This window comes from Ambystoma mexicanum, chromosome 6q (genome assembly GCF_040938575.1).
Source record: "Ambystoma mexicanum isolate Mex_15411 chromosome 6q, UKY_AmexF1_1, whole genome shotgun sequence".
NCBI lineage: Eukaryota > Metazoa > Chordata > Amphibia > Caudata > Ambystomatidae > Ambystoma > Ambystoma mexicanum.
In genome coordinates this window covers 1,185,886,355-1,185,911,157 of record NC_090937.1, presented here as the reverse complement: position 1 = coordinate 1,185,911,157, position 24,803 = coordinate 1,185,886,355, and the positions used below count along the sequence as shown (strand labels likewise).

The 24,803-nt window shown below is 46.8% G+C and overlaps 1 protein-coding gene across 1 annotated transcript in view; it reads left to right on the top strand.

Annotated features, from left to right (window-relative positions):
• The window catches only part of PGM2 (phosphoglucomutase 2), a 936,504-nt gene that overhangs the window by 642,871 nt on the left and 268,830 nt on the right, over window positions 1-24,803 (top strand). Inside the window, exon 12 of the mRNA XM_069631820.1 lies at window positions 23,620-23,809. Coding sequence (XP_069487921.1) covers window positions 23,620-23,809 — 190 coding nt within the window. The remainder of the gene's footprint in view (window positions 1-23,619; window positions 23,810-24,803) is intronic.

The following is a 24,803-nucleotide window of genomic DNA, read 5'->3' as shown; positions in this document are numbered from 1 at the left end:
AGAAAGGCCTTAAACCAATGTACAACTTGACCTGAAAGACCGGCTGCAGAGAGGCAGAAGATCAGGGTAGCATGGTCAACCATATCGAAAGCAGCCGAGAGATCTAACAGGACTGCTCCGATACCGCCCTGATCTACCAGGCGCTGCAGGTCATCAAGTACTGAATTAAGCACAGATTCAGTCCCTCTCCCGGGTCGAAACCCGGACTGGAAAGGATCAAAATAACTGGAGGTTTCCAGAAATTTAGATAGGAGGGGAGAAACCAAGTCTTCCAGAACCTTCATCAAAAAAGGAAGGAGGGAAATCGGGCGATAGTTGGCCAGCACCTCGGGATCTAAGGGTGGCTTTTTCAGCAGAGGGATGACCGCATGTTTCAAAGAAGCAGGAATCACACCAATGATGGATTTAACAGCAGTGGTAATATGGCCTATTAATTCATTAGAAGTGTTTTGAAGAATGGCCATGGGTATGGCATCGGCCGTAGAAGCTGATTTAAGGTGGCGAAATGCTTTCAATATGTCAGAGTTAGAAAAGAGGGCGAATGTAGACCACTCTTTCTTCACCACACCCAGTTCATCGTAGTCCTTAGTGGCTAGAGATGTAGGTGCCTCAATGGAAGCAGGAGGATCACCACCACACAGGTCTTAAGATTGTAAGATAGATTTGGAGGATGGGGCAGTATTATCCTGTAGTAAAGTGTATGCATTGACGGAGAATGAGTATTAAAAGGAATATTTAGAAGAAAATTTAGCCAAGGGCTTTATTAGGCATTCGCAATCCCCTGCGGCATCCCCCTTATTTTGTGTTCCGAAGGAGGGACTGGAAGTTAAGGACCTGTATAGATTATCGTTCCTTGAATAGGGTTACTATAAAGAATCAATATCCTTTGCCTTTGATATCAGAGATGCTGGACCGTATTCAAGGGGCAGCAATTTATTCTAAATTAGACTTAAGTGGGGGGGCTTAGCATTTAGTGAGTCAGGCAGGGAGATGAATGAAAGACTAAGACCCGTTTTGGACTATTTAAATACCAGGTTGTGCCCTTTGGATTATGGAACACCCCAGCCACCTTTCAATTTTTTATTAATGACATTCTTATGGAATTTCTTGATATCTTTGTGATTGTCTATATAGATAGCATTTTGATTTTTTTCCCCTGATGAAGGACAGCATCACAGACATGTGAGGTTAGTTTTGAATAGGTTACGTGAGAATCATCTTTTCGCTAAACTAGAGAAAAGTCAATTTCATACCAAGACAGTGAGTTTCTCGGATTTATCTGTCCTTCAGGTCTGGAGATAGATGACAAGAAGGTGCAAGCTGTGAAGTATTGGCCGACGCCAACTGGGGTGAAGGAAGTTCAAAGTTTCTTGGGTTTCTCTAATTTATATAGAAGATTCATTGAGGGATTCTCTCAGATTCCTCCCATTACAAAATTGTTGAAGAAGGGGATGAAGTTTAGTTGGAGTGTCAAGGCTCAAGAAGCTTTTCAAGCACTCACGGAGAAATGTATCTCGGTCAAATTTTGCTACTTCTGGACCCTTCGAAAGCTTCTTTTGTTGAGGCTGGCGCGTCAAATCTGGCCATAGGAGCAGTGTTATCCCAGCGACATGAAATAACAGGGCAGTTACATCCGGTTGCTTACTTCTCCAAAATGATTTCTGGAGCTGAGTGTAATTACACCATTATGGATCGGGAATTGCTAGCTATCATGGCAGCTTTTATGGAATGGCGACATTACCTGATGGGGGCCAGGCATACGGTCACCGTCCTTACTGGTCATAGACATTTACTGTTTTTTAAATCAGCTAAGACTTTGACTCCCAGACAGTTCTGCTGCTCTTTATCCTTTGCAGATTTTGGCTTCTTAATGACCTTCAGGCCAGGTAAGCTGAATGGAAAGGCAGATGCACTGTCTCAACAGTTTCCTGGTAGTGAGCAGGAGATGGAAATAGGCTCAAAAGCTTTGATTACCGAAGATCATTTCATTTCAGCCAGTGTTTCCAAAAGTGAAGATTTGAGACAAGAGATTCTATGTCCCAGGAGGAAATGGAGGATTGGGCATGCCAAGATTCAGCTAGATCGATTTCCGGGGGTTTACCCTATTTAGGAATCAGATTATACCTTTCAAGTGAAAAACTTGGAAAGAATTTTACAAGAATGTCATGATTTTGGTCTAGTGCGACATCCAGGTTTTCAAAAGACTTTAGACATTGTACAAAGATATTTTTGGTGGGAAACAATGAGAGTGGACACGTTATATTATATGAAGACCTGTGAGATTTGCAACAAGTCTAAATCCTCCTGTGGCAAGCCAGCAGGGTTGTTGGAACCTTTGCCCTTTCCACCTCATCGTGGCATACAGTATCTTTCGATTTTATTGTGGACCTTCAAACTTATCAAGGATACACAGTTATTCTAGTTGTTGTTGATTGTTTAACTAAAGAGGCTCATTTTATTCCCATCAAGGAACAAGCCACCGCTTCAGTTTTTGCTCAAAGGTTCCTGCAAGAGGTGGTTCCTTTACATCGTTTGTCCAGCAGAGTGATCTCTAACAGAGGGTCGCAGTTTATTTCTAAATTTTGGAATGCCTTTTGTAAGGAGTTAGGGATGAAGATTCAATTGACATCGGAAGATCACCCAGAAGCAAACTGCCAAGTTGAGCGTGTCAATCAGGAATTGGAGAAGTAGCTTTGATGTTTTTGGCGAGAAGATAAAGGCTGGATTGATCTGCTTTGGATGGCTGAATTTACTTACAATTATTTGAAGAAAGACTCGACTTCTATGTCTCCTTTTTTCTGCAGCAGAAGTTTCCATTCACGTTTCATTCGAGAATTGGTGAAGGGAGAGTCGCCATATCCGGCTGTGGGGGAAAGATTACAAACCATGCGAGAAGGTTTGGCTGGGGCGAGTAAATCTTTGCAATTAAGTAAGGACTGTTATAAGAAGTTTGCTGACAGGAAGCATAAGATCAACCCAAGGTATGAAATGGGGGATTTGGTGTGGCTTTCCCCTAGGTTTCTGAGATTGAAGGGTTGAAACAAGTTTAGTCTCAGGTTTGTTGGGCCTTTTGTAGTACAGAAGATCATTAATCATGTGGCCATTAGATTAAGGTTACCACCCAGATTGAAGGTTCATCCAATGCTTCATGTCAGTTTATTGAAACCTGTAGAAAAGGGAACTAGATTGTGTCCAGTCCCTCAAGTCATTTTGGCAGAAGACGATTCTGAAGAGTTTAAATTCAGGACAATACTGGATTCTAGGAAATCTAGAGGGAAGTTACAGTATCTAGTAGATTGGCAGGGATTCGATCCAGAAGAGAGACCTTGGGGGTTTGCAGAAGATTGTTCATGTTCCAAATCTTGTACCCAAGTTTCATAGAATGAATCCCAGTAAACCAGACCTTGAGAAAGGGGGTACTGTCAGGTGTCTGGTCTGTTTGTTGCTTTTCACTGTAATTATTAAGTTTTAAATTTCAACTTTACTTAAGGTTGGTTTTCCCTTAATCTTCCTTGTTTTTAGATGGAGAGTTTCCCAAGCCAGCATGGTGCTGAGGAAGCTGGGAATTGATTGGAGACATAGACCCTGGAAGCCAATTGGAGGTTGAGGTTGCCAGGGAACTGAAAGGACATTAACTGCCTTTCATTGTCCTCTCCTTAACAAAAAGGTCCTGTTAATATTATCTCTTGAGTTAGGCCCATGTTTGATCCCTTGAAATTTTGGCCAGGCTGGTGAAGGTCCAGGTATTGATTGAAGAGCAACGTGGGACATGACAAGCGGAGAATATGGTGAAAGAACTGCGCTATAGTTCCTCTTAAAAAATAATTTTAAAAAAGATTTTAAATTAGAGCACAGTTACAACCTGTCAGATAAAGTTTGTTCAAGAAGTTATTCTGTTACTTTGAAAGTTAGATTAGGAAATTAGCTAGCTCGGTGTTCAGTTTCAATGATTGAAGTTCCTAAAGTTTTTATTAATTACAGTCTGCCCGAAGTGAGGAAAATAGAAACGAAGCAGTCACATGCACCAACATGCTTCCCTAGTTCATTCTCAGAAACGCTAGCCGTGCGTTGGCTTTGTTTTCGGAAGCGAGTGTCGGAAAGAACGCATTTTCTGAGAGTGCGAGGATTTATCAGTAATTCGGAGTAAAAGTGTTTTTGTTTTTGCGCACGCGCTGCTGCAAGCGTTTTAGAAAATAAAACGCCACCCGTGCGCATAATCAGGAGACTACTTCCTCTTTCCCTCGGGGGTGTTGAGACTTTGACCTAATCTATATGAACTGAATCGGGAACCCAGAGTATAGACTACCTTTCCCACTGCCCCAAGCATCCAGAGGGAGTGATATTTGAAGCCCAGTGGAACACTAATCGATACAGAACTGAAAGAAGGGCAGCAGTTCTGCTCCCTTCCTTAAGTCCGGCATCTCCACTGTAACCGAGAAACAAGACGACCCCCATATGAAGGTGATTCAGGGCTGGAGCTCGCATCAGCATTTGCTCTGCTCTTATTACGCCTCCAGGAGCTCAAAGCTATAGGGGCTGGGAAAGATGGACGCCTCTATCCTGAGAAAGCCCCTTGCAGCTCCTATCTTCCATCTCTCAGAGGGGGCACACCAAAACATACCGAGATCCTACAAAAATGTCAAAACATCTTAAAACCCCCAAAAGTGCTGATATCGCTACCATGTTGCTGCCAGCAGAGAAGGGAAAGAAGTCAGAAAGACCGAAATCTCTGCCTCAAGCTCCACCGGAAGGCGCTGGTCAACTGGCAACCAAGGGAGACAGCCAAGCCTTTATGCTAGACATTAAATCAGAATTCCGATCCTGTATGTCGCAGTTCCCACCAAACTTGAACGGACGGAGCAGAGGGTCTTGGAGATGGAACAGAGAATAGGAGAAATGGAGGACCTAACCCAGGAGCACCTAGCAACACTTCTGGAAGTGCAATGCAAAATCCAGACCCTAACTGACAGGAATGAGATTCTAGATTATAAACAAGAGGATTTGGAGAACAGGGCCTGACAAAATTACCTGCGCATACGGGGGCATCCCCTATTCGAACCCGGACCAAAATCTTGTGGTGTATGTGTTCAACCCCTTCTGTCACAATTTGAAAAGTCTCAACTCATGCTAGACCCCACCCAGAGAATGCATCCCCGACAAGGGATGGAAACAGATTACCCCCCAGATGTAATCACCCAGGCCCATTTCGATACAACCAAGGAGGCAATCATGGCGATAGGTCGCTCCCGAGACGTATTTTCCTCCGGAGGGTCCCCCCTCCAAATCTTCCAGGACTTGGCTGTAGCAACGATGCAGAAGCGGAGGGCCCGGAGACCCCTGACACTATTCCTTCGATACCAAAAAATTAGGTACCACTGTCTGTTCCCAACTGCACTTCAATTCTCCTTCAAAGGGGTTCCCCGGACGATTGGACATCTGGAGGACGCTGAGATGATCCTGCACCACAACCCGCTTGCAAACAAAGATGGTGGCTTTCCTGACTCTCCTGATGGCGGCACTGAAGTACTCCCCCCACCCCCCAAACACCCCCCCCCCCCAAACCATGGCAGACAACCTGGTCGAAGGTCCAGAAAGGTCAAAATGTAAGGTGCCTGGTCTCCGTGGCCCGGAGGTCTGGGTGCGTGAGGCTACCAACGCTTTAACAACCGGCTCTACACCAGACTTGCGATCTCAGACAGTTGCTCCAGTAGACGCCAAAGTAATAAGGAACACAAAGTGTCTAAATATCTTCAGCAGGCTTCACACGTCCCATGCTTGACTCCAAGGTGGATGTCACCTGAAAGCCCTTGGAGTGAATTGCAGACAGTTTTGTTTCAGTTGGTTATGGAGATTGCCGACAGAGAATGGTCAGCTTCCTGTAAGTTTTCTGTTATGGCTTCACGTTAGAAGCTCAAGTTAGAACTCTGGTTGCACTGTGGAACCATGAGCGCAGAAGACCTGGATGGCGACTGAGTTACACCCAGAAGACCTGGATGGCGACTGAGTTACACCCAGCCCCTACCCCTCACCCGCAGATTGTAAGTGGCCTAGGAGAACCCCCACCACACCAGAAAGTGAACTTATTTCGCTGAATATAAAGGGCCTGAACTTCCCCCCCCCCCCCCCCTCCCTGCTAAACGGAAATCGACACTAAAGCGGCTCCAGGATATGGAAGGCTCAGTGGTCTTCTTACAGGAAACACACTTGCTGCTGCTTGACTTCACACGCCTCCGAAATAGGCAGATCCTGCTGCACTATGTAGCTTCTAGTGGAACAAAGAAAGGGGTAACAGCTCTACTCTTTGCCAAAGGAGTGCAGTTCAGGGCACTAGAGACATTACTTTTTTCCAGAGGGAAGATGCATGGCAGTCAAAGGCTTCATAAATGAACAGCTTTACTCTCTCATTTTGGTCTATGCCCCCAATGAAGGGCAGGATGCATTCTATGAAGCACTGGGAAGAAAACTCCTCCCCTTTATTGAAGACCAAATAATTGTTGGTGGAGACTTCAATCGATAGATTGCATCCATTGGCCCCCAGAGACTTTAAGATCGCCACAGGACTCCTCCCTCTGTTCCAGACACTGGGGGTTGTGGACTCATGGAGGGTGCTACACCCAGGCGAAAAAGACTTCTTCTTGTATGTACACAGGACGTCCTCCCGGATAGACCGCTTGATGACCTTCCCACAAGTCCTCGCCTTTGTAGATGCGGTGGCCCTAGGGACGTAGGTACTCTTGGACCATGCTCCGCTTTAAGCGAAATCTTCGAGCATACGCTGCTGAACCGCCTCCCGGACGCCAATGGAATCTATCCGACCCCATCCTAAACGATATGCCACTGAGAGATGCTATTGCGAAGGTGATCCGGAACTTCCTTTGGGAAAACCCAGTAGAGGACACATCCCCAGCCCATATCTGGGATGCCATGAAAGCTGTAGTTAGGGGAGAGCTGATCGCCCACAGGGTACCGAAAATGTAAGCAACGGACCTTCATGGAATTGGAAGAAGAGGTCCAAAGGGCCGAGGCCCAACACAAAACATGGTGGACCCCGAAGATCCATCGTGCCCTGCAGACAGCCCAGAAGAAATTGGAGGCCCGGTAAGCAGAGGAGACGGCCCATCTGCTGGCCAAATCCAAACAAGGCTACTACGCTAAGAACAAACAGCAAACAAACTTCTGGTGGAAAAACTTGCTAAGACAAAAGAAGGAACACCATAGTGGACCTGCGCGATCCACATGGCAAGGTCCACTACGCTTATCATTTTAAGCTAAAATTGGCAGCAACCCATCTTTCTGAAACAATGTCTGCCTCTCCCCGGGACAAAGCAAAACAGTTGAGCAGGGTGCCACGCTTCCACAACTCAAAGGGCCTGACAGAGCGGGATTGGACACCCCGATCAGAGGTGAGGAGGCTGAGTCAGCCATCACGTCCCTAAAGGCTAGAGCACAGGGCCCAGATGGGTTCACAACGTGGTTTTACAAAGTGTTTTGCCCCCAACTGGTAGCCTCGCTGACGGCCCTCTTTAACTCATTTGGTGTCTCTGGCTCGATTACTCCATCTATGCAAGAATCCATAACCGTTCTCCTACTTAAACCTGGTAAAGACCCCAGAGAAAATGGCTCATACAGACCCATCTCCCTACTGAACATTGACACTAATATTTATTCAAATGTTTTGGCAAAGCGCTTGGCGGCCATTCTTCCTAACTTAATCGACTCAGATCAAACGGGGTTTATAATAAATAGATCAACCGAGGTCAACATTTCAGAGAGCCCTAAACCATAGTGGCCCAAGATTAACACAATCTGGCCCTGTTGTCTTTAGATGCTTTTAAAGCCTTCAATAAAGTAGACTGGACCTTTCTACAGCTCACCTTAGAAGCCTTGCACTTTGGCCGAGCTTCCGTTTGATGGTGCTGGCCAACTACCGGTCCCCAAAAACTTTTCTCCGGGTTAACCACAGTCTATCGGATCATGTGCCCCTGACCTGTGGGACCAGACAGGGGTGTCCCTATCCCCTCTTCTTTTTGCCCTGGTGATGGAGCTTCTCGCCCAGCGGATTCGTATGGCACCCTGACATTAAAGGTCTGCCAATCGGCGCCTCCCAACACAAGATCTTGCTCTGTGCTGATGACGTGCTGCTATCCATAACGGATATTCGTCCCTCTTTGATATCCACTCTCCAGGAGCTCTGCAGGTTTGGGAAAGTAGCAGGGTTTGCCATTAACTTTGGGAAATCAGCAGCCCCAGGGGTGGGCCTGAAGCCCAGGGAGTGGGAGGTCCTTAAACCCTTACGCCCCATTCTGTGTAGCGGGAAATCCATACCCTACCTGGGAGTCCAGATCCCAGCCCATCCAAAAGACGTATAGCTACTGAACTTCCCCCTGCTCTTTAAAGAATTGGAGAAGGACCTTGAACGATGGACCTCACAGGAGATATCTCTCATTGGGCGGATTACTGCCTGCAAGATGAATCTCCTCCCATGATTCCTCTACGCTTGCTCCTCCCTGCCTACTACGATCCCACTGTCCCCGCTTCTGCACATGCAGAGGAAAATGCTTTGGTTCATATGGAGAGGTAGGAAGGCAAGAATATCCCAGAAGGTAATGATGGACAGCTCCCAGTTGGGAGGTTTAGGGTTCCCCAACTTACGTAAATTCCAAGTGGCGTCATTTTGGCACGCGTCCAAGCTTGGGGTATGACCGCCGGGCCCCCGAAGTGGGTGAAGCTAGAGCAGTCACTTCCCCTTCGCTTTCTCCCACATGTTCCACCCCCGCTGCGGAAGACCTGGGCAGGGATCATGGCCTCCACCAAAAACACTTAGTATATGGGACTGGGCTTTAAAATACAAGGGTATCCCACGTGACCTGGGCCCAAACTCCCCCATTTTTCATAACCCTGCCTCCTGGATCTCCCCCTTCAAACTTCAAAAACTGGGTTGCAGGGGGGCTGGAATCCCTGGGGCAACTATTCGAATGTGCAGGGTTGGCCATTTTCAAACACTCTGAATTGACCTTTCAACTAGCCAAAACAGACAGGTTTTATTACTTGCAACTTCGGCACTGGTTTTCTCATCATCAGGTTCGACAGGAAACACGAATCCTCAGCCCTCTTGAACTTACCTTGCAGGGAATGCCACTAAGGGGAAAGATCTCCAGTCTCTACAAACTGTTGCAGGAAGACACGCTTTCCGTTAGACCCCCACACATGGCACATTGGGAGACGGATTTGGGACACTCTCTGGAAGACCAAACCTGGGTGGACATATGGACTAGATAGAACCCATTCTTCCTCTTTCTGCATCACTAATCGAGAGTGTGCCTATAAACTGCTCCTATGCTGGCACTATTCCCCTAACACGCCTTCACCACTTTAACCAATCCGGACAGCCCGGTTTGTATCAGCATATGTGGTGGACCTGCACCACCGTGCACACCTTCTGGAATCAATGTATATCTGCTATAAAAGACATCACTCAAGTGATAATCCCCAAGGAACCAGAAATGATCTTACTAGGCGCACCAGCGCCAGGTCCCTACCCAAAGACAGGAGACTGCCAACCTCCTTACGCAACTGTTACTGGCTGGTAGAATCACAATTGCCCGCACCTGGAGGACCACCGAGGGCCCCTCAATGATTCTGTGGTGGACCACGCTCTAGGACATCTTGGTGACAGAAAGTCACGGCAGCCAGGACAGGCCTCCTACACCGGTTTAGACATTTGAGCCGCACTTTCAGAGTATTACCGGAACTTCCCAGCACAGACCCACAAACCCTGATCTGCCTGATTGGCCCTACAGCCCGGCACCAAACTAACTACGGACGATCCTGCTCCACCCACTGGGCCAGAAGGAGGCATGAACTGGCGGGGGTGGGGGGACATGGAGGACTAGGGGAATGGGGAAACCGGACAATGATCACTTAGTCATAAATAGCCTTGATGTTATGTCAAATTGTGTGCTCTCTACTTATGTGCTAACTCTGCTTGTGCAGCCGATTTAAAATAAAAATGTTAAATAAAAGAAAAAAAACAGATTTTGTGTTAGAAAATGAAAGGGGCCTCAGCTTGTGGAAGGGAACCCTCAAGAGGCCTGACCAAGTTGGAGATGTATTATTTTGTAGTGTTGAAAGGATTGAAGCTTGGGGAAGGGAACCCTGGGGAGTTTCAAAAGGAACGGTTATATTTCTTTTGTGGTGTTTGGAACTGGAACGCGTTGAAACTTGGGGAAGGGGACCTCAAGGAATCTGACATTTAAGGTATTTGAGAGATTTGCAAGGGCTTTGTGGAGAAGGTTTTATGAACATCCCTGTTTTGATTGAACTAATTTTTGTGAAACTGACCAACCTACATCTGGTGAGAAGACCACCTGAAACCAACCTTGGTTTCCAATTTTATGTTGAACCACAATCTTTTTCTTTTAAGAGACTTCCTAACAAGTTTTGACAAAGCATGAGGGCAAGCCTAGGTTTAGACACAGATTTTTACTTTGGACATTCAAGACTTTGACGGCCCTTAGAAACATCAGTTAGGGGAACCATCCGTTTAGTGTTGGGGCCAGTTAGACATTACACCAATACAGGAACTTTAGTAAATAACGGTTTTGAAACTAACATCTTTGAGTCTGTCTCTCTCTTGATACCATTGCATCATTGGTGCTGAAAAACAGTTTCTTTATGTTCAAAGATGACTACTTTCTGCAGTGCAAATGTACAGAGATAGGCTGTACTTTTACTCCGAATCTGGCCATCATTTATATGGCATTGATTGAAGGACAGCTGATTTTAAATGATGCAAATTCTCTTCTTCAGTCTATTCTATTGTATCATCGGTATATTGATGATCTTTTTATAATCTGGAATGGAAATACAGAGACTCTGAGCCAATTTGTTGATTGGATGAACCATATTGATTTGAATTTCATTTTACACATGATCATTCTGCAGATAGAATATCTTTCTTGGACTTGTCAATTTTCCATAAAGTGGGTAGTCTCCAAGTAGAATTGTTTAGGAAGGCGACTGAGAGAAATGCTGCTCTACATTTTCGGTAGACAACATCCTAAAAGTCTATTACAAAATCTACCTTATGGTATGTTTTTGCATCTATGACGAAACTGCAGACATTTCCAAATTAACACTCATGCAGATATTTTTCAACCCAGATTTATGGAAAGGGGATACCCTAAAAAACTGGTTCAACATTTTAGGAAAAGGGTGAGATTTACAAGGGTGAGAGGACAGTTTACTTCTCCTTAAACTAAAAAACAGCCCAATGGATCGGCTAGACTGTTGCTCCATGTTTTGCCAACATAGTGTGGCAGTCCAGGGAGCAATTTTGTACAATTTGAGAATTCCGAGTACAGTAGGAGTCAAATTGAAGAAACCTTTTTGCTTTAAAAAAAAAACCTCAAAATCTAAAACAGAAGCTTACAAAAGCTAGTCGAATGTCTGCCAAACGTATAACCACTTTCAATGTTAACCATGTTCAAGTGGTTGGACACCACCTTGTACTTCGTGTGTAGCATGTAAGTACTCAATGAAAATTCGGTCTTTTGAACATGAGGGAAAGGTATGGCAGTTACGTGCCTTTACTACTTGCAAAAGCAAAAATGTTGTTTATGCGTGCCCATGTTAAAGGATCTACATTGGTAAGACATCAAGAGGTCCATTTGAGAATCAATGAACATCTGTCTAAAATTTGCACATTAAATGTTCCTTTGGTAACTCATTTTGTGGAAATTGTAAACCGTGTTGAGGGTTTGTCCTGGTTCTGTGTTGATTCAAGAAGTGACTATGGCACAAGATGCTCTTAAATTGGCCTATAAAGAACAGCTATGGATTTTCAACCTCAAAACATTTCAGAGAGGCCTAATTTGATGGAACAATGGGATTTTAGAACATAATTGCTTTGAAATTATGAGCACTCCTCAAACTTCTTCTGGCTGTGGCTGGCTTGCTACATGCAATAATTCATGCGTCCTTGCAAACTTAGCATGCATGGTTTGGTACATGTATATGGGATGATTATTTCAGTATTTAAAAGTGTATATATTCTTTTTTTAGTCTAAAAACTAAACATTTTAAATCCTAACATATATGTCGAATTTTATTCAACTGATGATACTTCAGCCTGGGAAAAATCTTTTTATGGCAATGTGATGAGATATAGGACACGATTTCCATAATTTTCATATAGTAACGCAGACGCTTAAAATGCAGACTTTATGCTATTCTAAAGAAGAGGCCTTTCTCTATTTTTATGAATTATTTAGGTTAAGTGTCTTTCTTCACTAACGTGAAGACGTGATCCGACACGCTTGGGTCACGTGATCTGAGCACGTTTAGCTAAATCGACAGCCCATTAGTGCTGTATAAATGTGAACCACTGAGACGCATACAATATCGCTGTAGCTGGCGTGTGTGAAGGGGACGCTGGCCTACCTGGAGTAGTAACACGCAATGAAAGGTAAGCACATTTAGGTGTTCACCCATTTGGGTATCAGCTTTCCAAGAAACGATACTTGAAAGTATGATTGACTTGTGCGATTTGCTTATGTGATATAGATGGGTCTAATTAAATAGATCTTATAAATATACCTGGGTAGATAGAATAAAATGTAACGAATAACTTGCTGCCATCATCCTACAGCGCATGGACAAATGTGGTGCTCGTTTGATGTTTATATCAAAGACACATGAGTGCATACATATACCAATGGGTCGCCTAATGCGTTCTATCTTGTGTCGACAGAAACGCGTTTCTGAAGATCAATTATTAAACTTGCTACATGTGGATCTAGCAAAGGTGAAGCAAAGCCTGTATGAACCTTGTGCTACTCAGGATTAAACCCATGTCACCAATAGGACGTTTGCAGTGAGTATAGGTATTTGAATTGTAATACACACTGTAATATGCTAAAATTAGTCTTCCATTTAAATATAATTATCATCTGGTTCCCAGCATACGGGTATGGGTCAACGGTGATGAGGTTTTTTGTCCATTCTCCACTTAGATGGCATCAGATTCCCTACTTCAGTCAATATCTGTGAATAAAGAATAGGTGTTAAATTGTGCTAGGTAATTCTTTTTGCTTTGAAGTGATGGTCTTGCTCACAAAATCTTTGATACGGTGCTGGAATCTCCGCTGTAGTGCTGTCGCTCTTTGGGTTATGGCTTGGTCTTGAAGCACCTTGGTTCTTCAGGGACATTTTGGGATTCACCATATGAAAAATTAAAGAGTGGCAAATGATATTCATGGGTTGTGAATGGTTATAGACAGAGTATATATTTTATGTTGGTCAATGAATTATTTTATGTGTAATCTTTTTAGGACTATTGTATGTTCCCTGATGAAGACGTGGTCAAGTTGTGCCAAATACATTGAAACCTGTCTGTCCTGTTCAAGTGACTGGAAATGGGATTACAAAAATCTAAATCATAGTATTCCTTCTAGGAGAGATGTATATAATTTTCAAAAACTGTTAATTATATTGTGATGTTTTATAATTCTAGTTGTGTATGTGTATGATTGTGAATATTGATTGTAGATGTTTGTTGGGACTGAGGCACGTTCCTAGTAATGATGTGAGAGTGCATTGTGTATTCTTAATTTTCCTGCATTGAATTCATTGTCTCCGATTTGTTCTTGAATTATTCAGTAAATAAATAATTGTTATTTTTGTAAATTGTGTCTTCTGGATTTCTCCTTTCTGAAAAAAACTATCTCTTGATACCATGCCGGTCTCACATAAGCCAGAAAGAGAGTTAGGTTGACTTGGTGTTTTTGTTAAGACTTTTGAAAAGACTGAAGTTTAAGTGGGAAAGATGATGTCTTGGGGAAGGGACCCTGAGAACAGAGTCTCGAGACCCTTTTGTTTTGTGCTACTTGAAACTTGGGGAAGGGAACACCAAGCATCCCTACACACTTGTTACCTTTAGTTGTGAGGGCAAGGATAGGTTTTGGACACAGACAGACTTTTAAGTTGAACTCTTTGACTCAGACTTTCCTTAGTATCGTCCAGGTAGGGAAATCCCACCTTAGCATAGGGCAAGTTAGTCCTTCAACCATTCTGACATTTAAGTTATTAAATATCTTTTGTTTGGACTTTGTCAGTTGTCTGTGTCTTACTTCATGATGCCTTCACACTGGATCATAAGGAATGGTATGGCTGACCGCTTAAGTATTGGGGTGACATTTTGTATTGAACTATGACTGTTCTTATGATGGAGTTCTTTAATATGTTTGAAACTTTACCTTCTTATGAACTTTTATTTTTCTATTTTATCACTCTTGCGTCCCGTCCCCTTTCCTCCACACTGCATGGGCGTCCCTTCCTAGGGACGGGAGACGGAAACATTTTCACCAGAATGCGCTACTCTGACTCTGCCCTCCAGTGCCGCACCTCAGTCCCCTTTTCCACGTCGACGGGAACGGGCCCATTTCACCTGCGCTCCTGGGTTTGGCTTCGGCCATGTAATACCACGCATTCTTCCCCGGATACTTTCTTCTGTCTTTTTGTCTTCAGCAGGTGTCAGCCTGCGAGGGGCTCTTCCCTACATCAGATCCCTACGTTATTTGCCTCCGCTGCCTTGGCCCCCACCACGGATGGGAAGGTTGCACCGCGTATGACGCACTCTCCTTGAGTGCCCTGAAGAATAGACTGGCTAGGTGGAGGGAGATCTTCGAGAGGCCACCAGATGACCTGAATTACTTCATCAAACATTGGTAGGGCTGCTCTTTTCCAGCACACCTCGCAAGGGAGACTCCTTTCCAAGGAACCTCCCGAGCGGGAAGAACCTTTTTCATACCAGCACAAATACTGAGGCTAATTAATCTACCGGACCCCATGTCGAGGGGTCTGTCGACTCCCGAAAATAACGCTGAGGGACCGGAAGGTCCTTTTACCGGATGTACTCCCGAGGGGCTACGCTCTTTTACCGGCATTATGGCCGAGGGGGCACCACCACGCAGCACTACCAGCGATTTTGTTGAGGGCGACACGCCTACCATTTATTTATTTGGATTTGTAGAGTGCGCTAGCAGCCCAAGGGCATCGAGGCGCTGTAAGAGAGCTAAAGGAGGCTTACTTGAGGGTTACAATGAAGCCGCCCATGAGATAACTTGTTAATTTTACAGGGTCACAAGTTTTAGAACATAGTATGTTACTTAACAGAATACATCAGATAAAGGGGTTAGTTTTGATTGTTTTGCGAAATGCTGAGTGAGTCAATGAGCCTGAGGTGTGGAGGGAGGGCATTCCACAAGGTAGGTGCGACTGAAGGGAAACTAGAGCCGCCTGCATGGGCATTGCATGTTCTAGGAATAGATGGCAGGTTAGAGTACCGAGATCTGGATGGTTTGTAAGTAGAGGGTTTGGTGATTCTTTGTGCTAGATAAGGAGGAGCGAGGTTGTGGAGACACTTGTGAGTCAGAGCTAGGGCTGTGAAGATGATCCTTTGCTTAACTGGAAGCCAATGGACCTGTCTCCTGAGTTCTGAGATGTGTTCTTTACGCGAGAGACCTGTGGCGGCTCTGTGCGCCTTGTTTTGACAACTTGGAGTTTGGCAACATTCTTGGCAGAGGTGTAGTCGATCCTTGATCCAATGATGGCCCTGGCGATGGTTAGGCAGTTTTGTTGGGAAAGGAAAGGTCGGACTGCGTTGATGAGTATTGAGTGGTAGGCTGGCGTGGAGGCTATGGCATTAACTGCCTGTTCATGGCCATGTCAGGTTCTAAGAAGACACCTAGGGTTTTGATGGAAGGTGAGATGGAGATGGGAATGTTGTCAATATAGAATGAGGAGTATTGAGTGCCCAGTTTACTCAGGGTGGAGGGTAAACCCACCAGCAGAAGCTCGGTCTTCTCACTGTTGAGGCATAGCCAGTTTTCTGCATCCAGGATTGGATTGTTGAGTAGACGGAGTTCAGGGTATTCTGGTCGGACAGGAAATCTCCCGAGAGGGGGATCGGTACCTGGGTGTCTTCTGCATAGTTCGTGTATGAGATGCCCAGGCAGTCCAAGATTTGAAACAAGGGCCTCGTGAAGAGGTTGTAAAGGGTGGGGGCCGTGCAGGACCCTTGCGGAACCCCACATTTGATAGTACTCTGGTCGGCGCAGGAGAAGTCAGAAAAGACTTTCATAGCTCTGTCTTTTCGAAATGAGTCTATCCATTTGCAGGCCTTGTCAGAGAAGTTAGCCACAGAGGATAAGTGTTGGCCTAGGGTTTTGTGATCGACCAAGTCAAAGGCGGCTGACAGGTCGAGGAGCAGGAGGAGCGCAGGTTTGCCGGCGTCTCTGAGGTCATCAATTTGGTTTTTGAGGTCAAGGAGAGCCGTTTCGGTCCCATGACGAGGCCTGAACCCTGATTGTCTGAGTCCAAGGATGCGTTTGTCCTCTAGGAATTTTTGAATTTGCAGGTAGGCTGCTTTATCCAGTATTTTCAGTAGAAAGGGTACAGTGGTAATGGGCCTATAATTGCCTGGTCAGGAGGGTTCAAGGGAAGGCTTCTTGAGGAGCGGACAAACCCACGCTTCCTTTAGTCCCAGTGGGACATAGCCGGTACGAAAAGAGGCATTAATGAATGCCGTGATTATCGGGGCTAGGGATTTGTTTGTTTATTTTATTTGTATAGCGCTCCAGACCCAGGGGTATATGGGCGCTCAAGGATATGGTTACAGGCATAGGAAAATACATTGCAACAATTGTGCAGCAGTTATACAATTTACAAAAATACAGTTAACACAGATGGCAGACAGTGTGCTATGTCGTTATACATTTAAATAATAGGTACACAGAGATACGGGGGATGTAGAAGCTAGTATCAATAAATGCAGGGTGGTGGTAGTGGGTGAGTGCTGGTAAGTATGTGAGGTGTCCCGAAGGACCTGAGGTGGTGGTAGTTATTTATTTAGTAGCCAAGTGATGACCTGGGTTGTGAAAGGTTGAAAGGTGGGGATGGAGTTGATGTCCAGTGGAAGTGTATTCCAGAGTTTGGCGGCTAGAACCGGGAAACTGGTTCTGCCGGCTCTTTTTAGGGTATATTTAGGCACCACCAGGCATAGTGTGTTGGTGGATCTGGTGATTCTGGTAGCAGGTTTCAAGTCCTTGATGACTTGTGCTGGGCAGACATCACCTTTACAGTTGGAAGGTTTGATGGTTTGGCGGAGTGAGATGACCTCTGATTCACTCATGCCATTGAAGTTGAATGAAGGGGATGAGTTAGCATGGGAGTTTTCAGAACTGGTGATCAGTTTAGTGATCTCCATTTGGTGGGCAAGGATTTTGGCCTGTAAGGTCTCAAGTTTTTTTAGCATGGCAGATTGAATGGAGTTGCACCAAGATTCGTCCTTCACAATTGGTGAGGGTGGGGCAGAAGGGGTCTCTAGTTCTCTGCATAGGGCAAAGATTTCGTGGCTACCAGATTTAGCATTGGTAATCCTGGTATTGTAAGATGTGGCTTTGGCGTTGGCCGTTTTGTAGAGCTTAGAGATTGTTTTAAAGGCGGTTTTGGTGTCTGTCGGGTTATTGACCCAAGTAGTGAGGGCATTTCTTTTTTTGTCTACACATCTGTAAGAGAGTTGGGTGAACCAGGCATTACAGTTCTTGGGGTTTTTTTGTTTTTTTCAGGGAGAGAGGTGCTACCAGGTCGAAGGCCTGGGATATAGTCATTTTGAAGTTGTTGGCGAGAACTTCAGGGTTGTTAGAGAAGGGAGGTAGCAAGGCGGGTACCTTGAGATGAGGAGCTAAGTTGCCGTGGGTGAGGAGTTTCGAACTGCGTGAGAGTGCAGCTGGGAGGGGGATGGAGGGTGGTTGAGGGTCCTTAGAGGTGATAATGTTGAAAGTGATGCAGTGGTGATCAGACCAGGGTAGTGGCGAGATCAGCGTGAGGCTGAGAGGGCAGTCGTGGTGTGAGACCCAGTCCAGGATGCGGCCCTTTGTGTGGGTAGGGCTAGAGATGGTTTGGGAGAACCCAAGGGTGGCCAGGGCTTTATTGAGGGCTGAGGCATGTGTGTGTTTTGAGTCATTAAGTCCCAGGTTGAGGTCCCCCAGGAGCAGGATTTTAGAGGTTTTTTTGAGGTTACTGGAGAGAGAGTGTGTGAGGGCTTCTTTGAAGTCACTGGAGGGGCCAGGAGGTCGATAGATGTGGTGAATGGTGATGATGCATTTGTGGGAGCGCTTAAGTTTGAGTAGAAGGTAGTCGGAGTTCTGATCGAGGTCCTTTTGGATTGTCTTGATGGAGAGTGAGTCTTTGGCAATGACGGCTACCCCCCACCTCTGTGTGAGGAGCGGCCGTGTCTATAGATAATGTATCCAGAGGGGTAGCTAGGGCAAGGGTGGGTCCAGATGCGTCAGTCGACCAGGTTTCACTGAGGAATAGGAGGTCGAGGTTGTTGTTGCTGATTAGGTCATGTACATCCAAAGCGTGCGCAGGGAGAGACCTGGAGTTGATGTAGGCACACTTCAAGTGGGCTTGAGTTTGAGGTGCAGGGCAGGCCTCATGCTCCACCAGAATCCCGGAGGAGACTGGGCCCAGTTAGCCAAGCACCATGACTTTGGCACATGGCATGTAGCTCGACAAGATGGCTGATGCACCAAACAAGGTGGCTGCTCTTCAGATACCTCCCAGAGGACCGGCGCAGGTGGGTGAACGAGTTACAAGGTGAGACTAGGGTCAACCAGGTACGTGGCTTACAGCTTATCCATCGGCAGCGCAAGACAGTATACGCATCAGCTCAGATTGCCACCCGCAATCCCATCAAGATCACCTGCCACCCCACTGGCCTGTGAGGACAGGTTCTTTGAAAAGTTCCTCAGCTTAATGAAATCTACTCAGATGGGGGCCATCCTCAGGGACGCTATCGAGGACATGTTCTTGCAGCCCCGCTGCCCGCTCCCATAGTTATTCCTCCTATGGCTCCAGCGCCGAAGGCCCCTGTGCAGCCACTGCTGCCCACGCCGGCACTTTCGATTCCGGCTCCCCTGCCTCCCACAGTTCAGACGGCTCCGGTCTCCGCAACTGAGTCCTCTGCGCCTAGCACTCCTCCTCCCTCGCCGGACCAGCCGATGCTCAAGTGGACACAGACAAGGAAGAAGACCCTGACACACCATCATCAGCCAAGGCCTTCCACAAACGACTTGCAGGTCTGGCTGAGTGTTCCTGGGCCTTCCTCAGCCTGAAGTCGAGCAACCAGAGGTAGGGATGCTTGCCAAGGTCCTCACTCTATGCCTCCTGGCTAGGATGGAGATCCTGATGCAAAAGGACTTTGTTGCCTTGGCCAAAAAGGGGTAGCTCAACCCCCCACTCGGTCCAGATGGTCAATCGACGCCTGGAAGCCAAGTACAGGCAAATGGAGGTGGATACACTCTTGCTGTCGGCCCACCCTAAACCACACTCTTCGTTGATTGAGGCGGCGTCACTCTACTCAGCCTCAGTCCTCCTTGGCCCCCTCGTCCTCGGCGCTGCTAGGCAAGGAGGAGAAGATCTTGGAGGCATACAGGAAGAAGATTTATTCCAACGCTTTGCTGCATCTTCGGCAAGCCAACACGGATGCCATGTTGGAAGCCATTAACCACAGGCTTTAGTGGGAAATAGCAAACTACCTTCCAGAACTTCTGGTGCAGAGTCAGTCACGGTTCAAGGCGGGACTGGCAGAGGCTAAATGGTGTCACAGGACATCTACTGTGGCCAACATCGACTTCTCTGGCCTGGCCACATGCATTGCCACGGACATGAGAAGGACCGCCTAGCTCCGGGCTACCAAATTCAATCCGGACGTCCAGGAACGCATATAGGACCTTCCTTCTCTTTCACTCCACCACCAATGAGGAGCTAGATGAAAATAAAAACAGCTTGCCAACTGTGAAGTTTTTATCCTTACAAAGGCCACGCCCATGCCGTAGACCCGGTCACATCAGCTCTCCGACAAGGGGCAGACTTTTGGAGGGCTCTGCGGCTTCCAAGAACGGAGGTCAAGGCAGCCTGACCGTTCACTGAGTTAAGACCGGCTCAAACAAAAAAGGGGTGTAGGAGGGGGCAAGGGCTTTTCCCAGTCACCCTCGTCAGCAACAGCCTCTGAGGGAAAGAAGGCATGACGTGCCCCTTTGGGTCCACGTGTCTCCAGTGGGGGGCAGGCTTGCCCTGCACGCACAGATCCTCTCTGTAGTATCCACGGGGTACCGCCTACCAATCCCTTTATCTCCTCCCTCCTCCACTCCGACAGATTGGGATAGCAACTCTGTTGGCAGAGATTTGGTCGCTCGTCGAGCCAGGCAGTGTAAGAAGTCCCAACCTCCTAGCGAGGATTGGGATTCTATTCCAGGATTTTTGCCATACGGAAGAAGAACCAGGCTGGCCTGAGGCTTGTTTTGGACCTTTCCACCCTCACCCTCTCCATCCCTATTCATAAACTCAAGATGGTTATGGTTACGCCAGCACTCCTAGGAGAGACATTGTGCAGGGGAGACTGGATGTGCTCCCTGGATCAGGACGTGTATCTACACATCCCGATTTGGCAGCTGCATCATTCCTTCATCCAGTTCAGGATCATTGGCTGCCACTTTCAATTCATTGTGCTACCCTTAGGCCTTAACTCAGCTCCGAGGGTGTTTACCACACTCTTGAATGCAGTGGCGGCCCTCCTCAGGGCCCAGAGCCACCGCATCTACCCATACCTCGACGACTGGCTCGTCAGGGCAACATCACCTGAGGTGATGCACCACACTTCCTCCGCTCTTATGAGCACTCTCCACGACCTGGGATTTTCGCTGAACCTCAAGCAGTCCCAGCCGCAACCCACGCAGAGACCGACTTTCCTGGGCCTCATCTGGGACACGTGCTCAGAGGGTTTTCCCCTCGTAGGACAAAATAAGGGCCACGGCTCACTTGCACGCCCGAGAGGTGACCTCGGCCTGGTGCCACAAACACTTATTGGGACTCATGGCGGCGTTCCTGCTGGCCGTCCCCCACACAAGGCTCAGAATGAGATTACAGCTGCACTTCACAGCCTCATGGAATCAGGAACGGGGCTCCCAAGCGTTGCTGGTCAGCATTCCTCATTCTCTGCACTCTGACCTCACATGGTGGGCCAGGGACTGCAACCTGCGGACGGGCAAGCCCTTCTGGCAGCCGGTCCCGCAGGTCACTATCACTAAGGACTCCTCTCGAGGGCTGGGGGACTACTCTGGGCAGCCACAGCGTCCATGGAGTTTGGACCCGGCAGGAGAAGGAGTCTCATATCAACTGGCTAGAACTGAAGGCCATCTGCCTAGCACTCAAAGCTTTCCTTCCGGACATCGGAGGCAAGGTTGTCCTCATCCAGACAGACAACTCCACCAGCATGTACTATGTCAACTAGCCGGCTGGCACCAGGTCCCCTCCACTGTGCAGACTAGCAGTCAGCATGTGGAAATGGGCCCTGGAGAACAACATCTACCTCACGGCCGTCCACCTCCCTGGGGAGTCCAACTTGGAGGCGGACAGGCTCAGCAGGCTGGGTGTGGACAATTACAAGTGGCAATTGAATAACCAGGTGCTGCAGGTGATCTTCAGCAGATGGTGGCAGCCTCAGGTGATCATTTTGCCTCCTGGGACAACAAGAAGTGCCAGCAGTTTGTGTCCTGACTGGGGCAGGGCACCAGCTCCCTGGGCGATGCATTTCAGATTCAGTGGAACGGCATGACAGCATATGCCTTCCCGCCCATGCCGCTGATCCACAGGGTGATCTGCAAAATAAAGGACTACTGTCACCTCGGCATCATTCTGGTAGCTCCATGGTGGTGGGCGAGACAATGGTTTTCGGCGCTGCTCAGCCTCTCGGACAGGCCACCCAATCACCTTCCGATGGGCCCAGCACATGTTCTGACGCAACAGGGTCATCCACCCGCGCCACAGAAATTAGCCCTTGCAGCGTGGTTCCTGAGCAGGTTTCGCTAAGGCACCTTAACCTCTCCCAGACTAACCTAGAGATCATTCAGGGTGTGAGGAGCAAGGCTAACAGGAGCCGGTACAAGAGTAAGTGGACTAGGTTCTGTCTCTGGGTAGACTCTAAGAAGACTGACCCCCTTACGTACAAGCTGGATGATGTGCTTTCCTTTTCTGCTCACCTTGCACACTCGGGCGTGCAGGTGGACACATGCTGCACGTATTTGGCAGCCATAGGGGCCTACAGAAACTCAGAGGTGGTGGTCTTCTCCTCTTCCAACCTGATGGTCAAGAGGCATTTAACGGGCCTCGACAGACTTTACCCACCCATCAAAAAACCACAACTGGTGTGGGACCTCAATGTAGTGTTGGGTGCCCTGGTGCACAAGCCGTTTCCAGCCGATGGCATTAGCGGACATCAGGTTGGTCACCATTATGACCGCCCTGCTAGTGGGCCTCACTTCGGATTGCAGAGTCAGCGAGATCCAAGCTCTGGTGGCCTCAGAGCCATATACTACTTTTCACAAGGATAAGGTAGTCCTGTGGACACACCTACTGTTCCTACCAAAGGTACCCTCTGCTTTCTATCTAAACAAGGAAATAGTTCTACCTACGTTCTTTGCCGAGCCTAAGGACAAGGCTCAGAGGGTTCTGCACTGTCTGGATGTCAGACACGCTCTGAAATTCTGCTTGGACAGGACCCCAAGGGCTTCCGCAAGTCGGATGCACCGTTTGTCACCTTTGGTGGGTCAAGGCCCGGGTATCGGGCATGCAAGGCCTCTATAGCACGGTGGATTGTCTCGGCCATCAAGGAGGCTTATGAGGGGCAGCTCAAGCCACTTCCAGCTAACATGCATGCCCATGCGGTCAGAGCCAAGGCCACGGCCATCGCATTCCAACAGCAGGTTCCATGGCAGGTCATAAGCTGGGCCATCCCTTTGGCTTTCTGCAAGCATTACTGTTTGGACGCCAGCTCTAGATCAGACGCAGCTTTCGGACAGGCGGTTCTAAGAAACCTATTTGCTTAAGGAGAGTCTCCTCTCCACCCTAGGGCTACATTCAGTTGTAATCGTCCAGTCCCCTTCCCTCCATACGTCCCACCATCCTCCTCCCTAATAAAACTGGTGTCATTATGCAATGTTAATATATTGTCGAATCGTCTATGGGGACTGAGGTGTGGAAGCCACACTGCGGAGTCAGGGTAGCTCATGCTCCCGGGACCGCAGCGCTGCGCGCCTCTAAATTTAAAGGGGAAGAAGGTTTTTTCTAGTGAAAAAGGTTCTGTCTCCTGTCCCTAGGAAGGGACGGCCATGCAGTATGGAGGAAAGGGACTAAGAGTATGTTAGTCACTATGGTGAGTAACTTATAATTATATGTATGTAATTCATCTATTTTTCATTGTGTATGGTTTGAATCTCAAGCCAAAATACAAATAAAAGTAGAAAGAGTAGATAAATTATGGTTGTTTGAATGAATTAACCACACTGGAAGTGTCTGGGAAAATATGCACAGTAGCGAAGTATGGCAACATATGTTCCTTAGGCCAATGATTTATGGGAGGGTTTCCCTTGGTCCTTCAATAACTACTAGATTGATTGTATTTTTTGTATGCTCATTATAATAGTGTAGTGTGCCCTATTTTAGTCATCTTGTAATATTAATCTTAATTAACTAACTTGTCCTCTTTATTCTTGACAGCTACGGCTTCCACGTTACCAAAGCATCCTATTTCATCTGCCGCGATCCCAATGTTATTAAGAGCTTATTTGAAGCTCTCCGGAATTACGAATGCAAGAATCACTATCCAAAAACATGTGGCAAATTTGAAATAACAAACGTTCGGGATTTGACTACTGGCTATGATAAGAGCCAGCCTGATAAAAAAGCTGTAAGTACAGTATATTCTTATTCCAGGAAGCGGAATGGCTGTTCTTTTTGTCATTATTTATAGGTTTGCCAGTCATTCTCGCCACTAGCATTGCCATCATTCTATTCTTTTCTTACATTTAATGGTATTTTTGTGCATTTATAATGCCTTTGTTCTTAATGGTTATATCCATCTCCAAGACTATATAAGTGACATGGAAAAAGAATCTGTCCTTTTGAAGTTTCTCCAAATTGTTATTTACTCAACCTGAGTGCATTTCATGTGCTAATTGAAAAATATTCTATTCAGAGTTTTTATTGTTCACCTTGAACTTACAGAGGGATGATTTTTCCTCTACCAATCCTTGCAGCTTCTGCCTGATGGTGCACCTCAGGTCTCCCCAAGCGTTATCGTTCCTTAGCCAGTTTGTTCCAGAAGATAGTGATGGGTGAAAAGTGGGCTCTGCACCTATAATAAAAAAAACACAAGACCCAAATAGTATGCTATGCGGCTCCCCTAGTCTGCTAGTCTCCTTCATTTTTCCAAAATCAGGCATCTTCTGGTTATTCGGAGAGTACCATGGCCAAAAGCAGGTTAAGGCGTCTGTTGTTCTTTTGCTGCCATTGGGAAATGTTAAGAAAGAATATCATTTTTAAGAATTATGCAAGTCCTTTTTAGGGTCCCCTTAAATGTTTGCTTTTTGCCTTTCTCTTTATTGATCACAGACCTGTTTTTGGTGGTCAGAGGGACCTCTACTAAAGTCCACCTGCCACTGCAACCCTTTTTGACTCATTAAGGGTAAAATGGTCCCTGGTTGCTCTGATTTGTGCTGTAGGGTGATTGTATCACCACGCTACATCGGTTTTAGGGAGTAGTCTGGTGGCAGCTGTTATTTAGTTTTGGCTTCAAAGGGGCTTAAACCGATTATTGCATTGTTAGTCAAACGTTCCTTATTGGTAGTCCTAGGGGTACCAATGTATCTTTTTAAGCCCTACTTTGGCCCATTTTGTGTTGG